Source organism: Harpia harpyja, chromosome 1 (assembly GCF_026419915.1).
Source record: "Harpia harpyja isolate bHarHar1 chromosome 1, bHarHar1 primary haplotype, whole genome shotgun sequence".
Lineage (NCBI taxonomy): Eukaryota > Metazoa > Chordata > Aves > Accipitriformes > Accipitridae > Harpia > Harpia harpyja.
The window spans coordinates 44288633-44297522 of NC_068940.1; the positions used below are offsets into that span (position 1 = coordinate 44288633).

General features: G+C 58.9%; 1 protein-coding gene across 2 annotated transcripts in view; it reads right to left on the reverse strand.

Moving 5' to 3' along the window:
• Window positions 1-5667, reverse strand: part of NECAB3 (N-terminal EF-hand calcium binding protein 3) — a 29595-nt gene extending 23928 nt beyond the window's left edge. Inside the window, exons 1-2 of one of the 2 annotated variants that reach the window (XM_052790076.1) lie at window positions 5410-5667; window positions 401-425 (exon numbers count right to left, since the gene is read on the reverse strand). In XM_052790076.1, the coding sequence (XP_052646036.1) occupies window positions 401-425; window positions 5410-5502 (118 nt within the window). In that variant the 5' untranslated portion in view covers window positions 5503-5667. The remainder of the gene's footprint in view (window positions 1-400; window positions 426-5409) is intronic. The other variant, XM_052790085.1, reaches the window with a different exon arrangement.
• Between the last annotated feature and the right edge of the window lie 3223 nt (window positions 5668-8890).

Here is an 8890-nt window from a genome sequence, read left to right on the forward strand (position 1 = left end):
GCGCAGAGACTGAATCAATCCTGCAAGGGACAGAGCAGAAGCCTGACAGCCCCTGGGCTGCTTGCTGCACAGCTTGCTTTGCCTTCCCTTCTCACTGCTAGCAGTGCACAGGAGAAATCGTGTGCATGCAGGCAGGAGAATGGCTTGGAAGGGGCTCTGTCCTGCATGGCACATGGATGGTGAAGTGGGGGAGTCCACTTCTCCAGCCCCTAGCCAGGCCCTTTGCTCCAGTGCCTTTTCCTCCAGGTGAAGCAGAAAAGCACTTTTCTTGCAGCCAGAGAGCTGCTTGCCCTTATCCTCCTTCACTCTTTCAGCCAAACCTCCCAGCAGAGACGGGCTGCGCTGCTTCCCCCAGACCCCAGCAGGGAGGAGGAGGCAGCAGTAGGAACAAAGCACTCACCGTTCTTGTCAGCTCGCCGGAAAATCTGCAAGAAAAAATACGACAGGGTTTAGTGAGGCAGCAGGGAGAGCAACAGTGCTGAACAGTGAGCCACGTGGCACCCAGCACTGCCATCATGGGAAAACCATCTCCTCGAGCCTGGGAGAGCCATGCAGAAGCCCCTGCTGCCAGGGCTGTGCAGGCCAGTGCTGCACAGGTTGCTCCACAGAAATTCCCCTTTGCAAACAATTAATACCATTTCTTGCCTCCAATGCGCAAAGCTCTCAGCACAGCCACCGCCGCCCAAGTGAGCCCAGCACTCACACCGAGCATCTTTTAGAGAACACAGAGGGAGACGAAGTAGAAAGGGTTTCGCTACACCCTTGTGATGGAAAGTGTTTAATTTTTCAGATCCTTTAAATGAAAGAACATTAAGCATAAAACCACTCCATAATGGGAGCGCTTTGTGCATCACCACTGACACTTCAACCATCTGCACCAAGGAGCAGCTCTTTGTCCTGCACTTTGTAATCACCCTTCACAACAATCCTTCCTGCAACACCTCAACATGCACACACACTGTAATTAAAAATTAATGAACTAATTAATCTGTAACTAATTCTGCCACAGAGCACAGTTGGAGAGCTGCTCCAGTTCAGGGTGTCAAGCCAGGTTCCCAACCACAAGGCTTCTGCCCACGGCCCAGAAGAAAGCTGGGGCTTCTTAGCCCTGCCTGGCTCCTCTTTCACCAATAATTATCTGAAGGTCTGGGGCTGACTCTGGTGAGGAACAATATCATTTCCAAAGCCTGGGAACATCTTACAGACTGAACAGTATGAGGTTTTGGCCAGCACATCCTAATGGAGCCAACGACAGAAACTTGTGTGTGTGGAAACTTTCTCCTTTTTAATCATCCTTTTTAATCATCCTGGTTCATGAAGAAATCTGATGGTCTGAAGAAAGATCAGGAATGAAAAAGGGTGGGGAAAAAGGGAAAGCAGACTTAATTATATTCTTTTCCACGCACCTGCAAAGCAGAGACCGCTGATAAAACCGCCCCCAGACCAGCTCTTCTCCCTGCCACAGGAAACACGTCACTGCCAGCTGCCCCCTCCGCCCCCAGCTGCCTTCTGCCCACATCTAGCCACTGAAACATCCCTGAAAAATCACTTTGAGGTAAAGAAACAGCTGCCCAGAGAAACCTCCGCTGCTCACTCCTGAGGAAGCCGCTGGCTTGCAACTGGGCAGAGGCTTTTCTGATGCTGGTCCCAGTGGGGAGCTCCCTGGTCCTTCCCCGCGACCCAAACCAGGAGCAGGGACACCTCCTCGGAGGATGCTCTTCTGAGCAAGGCAAGCTCCTCCCGACCCAAGCTGCTGCAGGGAACGAAGGCTGCCCTGAGCTGACCAGCGTTAGGTAACTGTCCCTCCGGGACGCTGGCTTCCAGCCAGCCAGACTGCTTCCCTTGCAGGAAAGCAGGGCAGGCACTCTCTAAACGCCCCGTACGACTCACTGGATGCGCTTTGGAGCTTTACCACTACCAGCCGAGACACGGACCCGCAGCTCCCACACACTGGGGATTTCTCCGTGTTTTAAAGCACAGCTTTCTCCAGGCTAAAGAGTTTGCTGGTGCATCGGGGGTCTCATGGCTGCAGGGTTACACATGCCAAGGCTCCCCAGGCGCAGAGGCAGCTCTGCCTGCAGGCAGGGGCAGCGCCAGCAGGTCCCACATGCCTGTGCCACCCTGCCACCTCCCTGCCTTGGGCACGCCACTTTCTGTCATGGCAAATGCTTAATCCCGCAGAGCTCTCTGTCATTAGAGAGACATGTGGCTCATGCAATGACAACTCTATGACTCCAAATGTCACTGAGGCCACCTAGCTCATCCCAAAGACAGTCAAGTGTCACCCAGGCACTTAAATGCAGATTCAAGCCAAACATTTCCCACTCACAGGCTGACCTTGCTCAGCAAGCTCTGTCTGTGGGCTAAGAGGGAGAGCACAATTTTGGGGGGGATCCCATGGGGCTGAGAAGGTCTCTAATTGGGGGTGAGCCCATCCTGGGTTCAGCATGAACCTCAGCAAACAGAGCTAACACTTCTCCCTTGTGCACGGGATCCTCTGCTCCAGCAGTGTGTAGAAAAGCACTGCCAGTGCACACAAAACAGCTGCCTGAAACTCAAAACAAATAAACGTGGCGCAAGCAGCAGAGCTGCGAGAGCCCTGTGAGGTGAGGCCACATCTACTCTATGTCCCCCAGGGATGGCGGGGCTCCTTGCCACCCCCAGAGAGCCCATCCTTGGCCAACCCCAGCTGCAGAGGGGTGCCTTGGTGAGCGCTGCACACACCAGAAAATACCGATGGCTCCTGTGCGCGAGGCAGGATCCAACTCCAGCCAAGCAAAAATAGTGCATAGCTGCTTCCACGCTCCACAGGGCAACCCCCGGCCCCCCTGGGGTGTAGCAATGTGCACGGCAATGGCAGGTAAGTGCTGCTCCCAGTGCAAGAGCCCAATGCAGAGAGCAGCCCTGGGACAAAACCAGGGAAAAGTGATGCAAAGCCAGGCTGGGAATGGGATCAGGTCTGTGTCAGCTGCTGGAGAGGCCCTACAGGCAATCCCTCGCTTACGCCTGGGGGGGCTGGCACTCTCAGAAACACAGGGACACTGCCTCAAGCCCGAGACATTTCCCTTAGCCCTCAGCTCCTGGGCTCAGGTCCAAGCATCTGCAGGCCTGCTTGGTGCCTGCAGCAGCAGACACAACTGGGACCGATGGAAGAAGCACTGAACCAGCATTTATTTGGGGATGAACCCCCCACACTCCAGGAAGGAGGGACATTATAGCACTTCTCCCTGCCTGCAGGGCTGGAAGCAACCGCGGCTGCTGGACACGCAGCCAGGGACACACCAGCTGTTGGGGAGGGGACAGTCACCCTGGGGACACCATGCTCATAGACCCACTGCAGGTTAATGTGGGCTGTGGCCAAGTGCCGACGATAAATGGCAGGCTGTCCAAGTGGCTTTTCTGAACCTCTCATACACTCAGAGGGGAATAAGCAAGCCCCGAGCACCAGCCTGGGGGACAAATCTCCCAAAGGCTCGAGATGTCTGCGCAGAGAAACAACTGCGATGGCAGCACTGCAGTTTGTACAGCACCTGCAGCGAAGCATCTCAGGCAAAGCCCTCCTCCTCCTCACCTCTCCTGAAGGCAGGCGATTTGCGGGCAGGGAGACAGTGGCTCCGGTCCCAGGGGAAGCACCAGCTGCCACCCGGGATCTGTTGTAGGCGGCCCTGCCTTCCCACTGCCCAAGGGGCAGGCTGGGATCCTGCCCTGCTGCAGCGGGGGGGCAGCTTGTCCTGACAAGCCTGGGGGGGCAGCTGGAGACCAGCCAACTGCCCAGACCCAAAAGCAGAGATATTAAACTCACCCTGCCAAGCTCCAGAGCTGAGGCGGGAGCAAAGGGAGCCACGGGGAAGAGGAAGGGAAGCCGCCAGAACCCAGAAAGCAGCCGCTAGCGCTGTTAACACTTCCCATTTTAATTGCCTTAATGACGCCCTGAGGGATAGATGTGGGACTCTCGAGTGCCCAGAGGAGCTGAGCTGGAACACAGCTGTCACCAACCCCCCTCCAGCCCATCTTCCATCAGCCAAGTAATTAGTGCGGTTAATGATGCTGGCTGGAGAGCCCTGCAGTCTGAAATCCCCCCATGGCAGGAGGGAGACCCTGACCCCCAGCTGGAAGCTGCGAGCACCACCGCTGCTGAGGGAGCTGCGCTTCCCAGCTGCTCCCTGGTGATGCCAGGAGGTCTCCCAGACAGAGGACCGGACTAGGCATTGCATTCACCTTCCCAAAGTGCTGCCTGAGATCTCCTGCTCCCCTCCTCCAGGATGAACTAGGACTCAGAGGGTAGCACCACCCAGACCGTGATGGGACTGAGATGACAGCTGGCTCTGTCCTGGGCTGTCCAGGTGCTGGAGCACCACACCAGCCCTCGCCCTTAACCCTCACTTGCTTTATCCTCCCCAGTCCCTGCGGCAGGGCAGGGGCAGCACCTCCACTCACGTGTCCCCTTGGCTCCACAGGGTGACTTAGACCCCAGTGGTGCCAGACACAGGGGAATGCAAGGGCTGGTGGCCCACCAGGAAGTTTTGGGCGCTGCCCACCTGACCCAGGCACTCTACAGCTCACTAAAGATGGCAGGGAGCAGGACGGTTGAGCACCTCTGATGTGCTCCAACAGTGGAGGTGGGCTTTGACCCAGGCTGTGCCACTTGCCCTGGGAGTTGGCCAGGCATGCAGCCACCTGCCCGCCCTGCCAGGTGCCACAGGGGAAGAGGCGCTGCCTCCCCCAGAGCCCTGGCATGCACAGCTCCCTCTTGACAGGAGCACCCTCGCCATGGGTCTTGAGGGGACGTGGTGTGATGGGAGGCACTGTACCAGAACCCGTCTTGTGAAAATGAAAACTACCACTATCTGCATCTTCGACTCGCCCAAGCCACCCACGGCCGCCAGGATGCCTGGCCGACCTCCAACCTGCACAAAGAGCATCTTCCTCCACAACTCCTGGCGTGTTAGAAGCGGGCAGGGACGGGGGCTGCAGCGGGCACTGGACACGCTCTGCCTGTGGGATCCCACAGCTTTTAACAGCTACACAGTACCTTCTGCAGCTTTCCTGCCAGACACACACACCTCCCGCTCCAGGAGTCATGACAGACAGCTCTTGATAAGGAGTGGGCTATTTCTAGCCACTCAAAGGCCCATAATTCAGAAAAAGGACACAATACTGAGTATTATTTAAGACATCACGACCCACGCCTCGAGTCACAGCTGCAGGCTTAGAGCAGCAGCAGGGCCCACTCGCTTGTCCCTTGGGTTTGGTTCCTCAGCCGGGGCAGGCGGGAAAGGGCCTCACCCTGACACCAACATGTGCTGCCCCGCCACGGCTCCCTCTGAGGAGGCACCGCGGCCCGCCTGGCCCGTGCTAGCCCCGGGGCTGGGACAGGGGCTCGCTGGGGGCCCGCCCCGCGGTACTCACGTCGTGGAAGATGGGGAGCGGCTGGCGGCGGGCCGCGGGGCCGCGGTCGGCTGACAGCAGGCACACGGCCAGCAGCTCGGCGCACGCCATCATGGCCCCGCCGGGCGCGGGCGCTGCGGTGCCGTAGGGAGCGGTGCCGTAGGGTGCAGTGCGGTGCCGTAGCGTGCGGTGCCCCGCGGTACGCTGCCGTAGGGAACGCTGCGGTGCCGTAGGGAGGGGAGCGCGGCGCGGAGCTGGACTCGCCCGTACCGCTCCGCAGCCGCCAAGGCAACTTTGCCTCCGCTGAGAGCCCGCCCCGGCGGCGATCCGGTTGGCCGCGGCCGGTGATTGGCACCTCAGGGCCGTGCCTGTCGTTGGCGGAGGGCCGAGGGGCGGGGCGGCGCTGTGAGGGACGCGGGGGCGTGGTCGCAGGCCGCTGTTTCCCGGGTGCCGCTTGTGCCCGGCGCCCGGTCGGCCGTCAGGTTGCCCCGGGCTGGTCCCAGTTGGATCCAGTGCATCCCACTGTGCTCCCACTTGGCTCCAATGCTGCCCACGGTGGTCCCGGTGCGGCCCTGGGTCATCGCACTGTGGTGTGACCCTCCCTGGTTGCCCCAGCTGGTGCCAGTTTGGCCATGGGTGGTTCCGGCGTGGATGCTGTTGGCCCCAGGGTAGCCCTGGTTGCCCCAGTTGGCCCCACTTTGGCCACGGGTTGTCCCAGTGTGGTCCCAGTGTGGTCCCAGTGTGGTCCCTGTTGGCCCCAGGGTAGCCCTGGTTGCCCCAGCTGGTCCCATTTTGGCCATGGGTGGTCCCAGTGTGGTGACTGCTGGCCCCACAATAGCCCTGGTTGCCCCAGTTGGCCCCAGTTTCGCCATGGGTGGTCCCAGTGTGGTCCCTGTTGGTGCCAGGGTAGCCCTGGTTGCCCCAGTTGGCCCTGGGGTGGCCCTAGTTTGGCCTTAGGTGGTCCCCTTGTGGTTGCAGCTGGCCCTGGGGTGGTCCCCCAGCCACCCAGAGTGATTTCAAATGGCTATCCGGTGGTCCCAGCTCCTCCGTGCCCACAGTGCCGGGCAGCCTGTGCTCGCTGCTGCTTCCCTGCGGTGCAGCATGCCGGGCATGAGGGAGTCATACCGATGGCGCTGGGTCCCCAGTACCTCAAGCAGATGTAAAACCCCCTTCCCCCCCCAGTCGGGGGCTGCAGGAGTGGGGGACAGGCTGGCTGGGGAGGAGGAGGAGGAGGCAGGAGCTGCCTCCATCCCTGCCCAGCACAGGCGCCCAGAGGCCTGTGCGTGTGGAGAGGAATAGGACGAACACCCATGTCCTTCCTCAAACGTTTTCACAAACAAGAAACAGATAATTAGGTAAATAAACTAGATAAAGCCATGCCTGGGCAGAGCTTCACACTGGTCCCAGGATACATGCGGTGCGGTGACTTCTTGGGGTGGTGGGCTGCTTCCCGTCCTTCTCGGGGTATCCCAGGCTTTTACTTACAGAAAGGGACATGCACCAGTTTCACTTGGATGCAAAATCCCAGCCAGGCTTGCCTCCATCTGTAGCACCTCTCCCTTCACATGGACCTCTCAAGGCCAACCTGTTTTGCTGAGCTCAGTTTCTCTTCACCCAGGTCTCAAAACCAAGCCGCTTACCTAGCCCAACGTGACCGAGCCATGGCACGTGTAGTTCGCTTGCTCTCCTCATCCCCCAGGGACAACCGGCTGCAAGCTGAGCCTGGAGCAGTTGCAAGGATGCATCACAGTTATTTTTACCGTCTCCTGGCCGCTCTGGGTATGTGCAAGGGAAAAGAGGCAGAAAAAGTGCACCTGGGACCTGGCAGGGGTATCCAAGGGCTCCGGGGAGCATGTGCACCCAGACCACACATTGCACAGGGCTGTCCCCTGCCCCCGGGAAGGCAGAAAGAGGTCAAAGAGCTGGAGCTGTCGAGCATGGCCATCATCAATTCAAACTAAAATGGAGGCAGGTACTACAGAAACAGGCAGGGGAGGCCTACGGCAGCAGAAACAGAGGATCACCTTGCCAGGGAGCATGAGAAGGGGCTTGGGCCACGGCGGAGCTCTGCCATGTATCAAAGCAAAGCCCTGGGGGAGCCATTTTGCACTCCTGTGTTGCTAAAATCTGTTCCCGGTCCCTATTGGGATGCCTCGGGGTCAGCATGAGTTTCAGCGTGGGAAGGAGCAGCTGGAAAGTGATGGCGAAGTCAAGGGCAAAACTGCCAGTGGCAAGAGGCAGTGGGTGCCCCCAGCTCCTTCCACAGGTGCTTCCAAAGCGCACCCCGAAAGCCACCAGCAGGGAAGGGGGATGTGGCCTCAGCCCCAGCTGTGGTGGGGACGCCAGGGCTCTGCTCCCCAGGTTGGGGGGGCACAGGGCCACAACTGGGCAGGAATTAAATGAAGCACCCACTTACCAGTGTCTTGTGAATAAATGATGCTGCACTTCACCTCCCTGAGCTACTTCCTTGCGGAAGAAATGCAAGTCACTTTTGGAAGTGGAAATATTGAAGCATGGGGCAGAAGCAGGCTGGCAGGGGCATGGCACCCCGGGCCAGAAGTACAACAGGGGCCTATAGAGACCCCAAAACCTGCCCGGACCCTCCAAGGGGGATTAGATTAAAGGTATAAATTCTGGCAAACTTTATGCTGTGTCAGCATCTAATGCCGCCCCCAGCCACTGCCAGCCTGTCCCAGAGCTCGTCCCACTGTTGGGCTCTCCTGACTCCTCCAAGTCCAAACCTCGCAGCACGGGGACAGGAGACCACAGGACTGCCTGAGCTCAGCACCATCTGCATCCGGCACAGCTCAGCCTGTGGATGCCCGCCTGCCTGCTGCAGCGTTTGCAGGTGCCAATGGAGCCACCACTGCAGCCCAACGGCACCGGGCACCCCCAGAGCTGGATGGGCACGGTCCCTGCAGGGGCACTGCCAGGGAATAGGAGATGGAAGTGAACAGGAGCCGAGGACCCATGGGGCGTGCAGGGTGCCCATCTCCCACACCATGTCTGCTTTGCCTGACAAAGAAAAGCATCCATGGTGCAGATAGCTCGTAAAACCAGGCAGCACCCAGGGCCGCTTCCCAAAGCCGCCATGTGCTCTTCAGAAACGAGCACCCTTACGTGAGCTATCATCAGCTCTTTCTCCAGTGATTCGAAATAGCAGGAGGGAAGCCCTTCAGCTGCATCATGAATCATCCCTGGGAGGCAGAGTGGTTATTTTTACAGTGCTCTGGCTCACGTGGAGCTGCCAACGCATCGCCCCCTGAGATGGGCTACACTGCCACAGTGGGGGACACAGTCCTGTCCCTGCTGGGGGGCCTGCTTCATGGGGACTGGGACTCCCAAGGGCTCATCATCCCATGAGGTTCCCTATTAGGGGAATGTGATGGTGAATGCCATCAGAGAGGATTGCCTTTGCTTGGGGGAAAAGGGAAAAGCTGTGCTGCTACCGGGGGTTAGCTTGCTCATGGAAATAGCCCAGCATTGCTCAGGACGTTGGCGT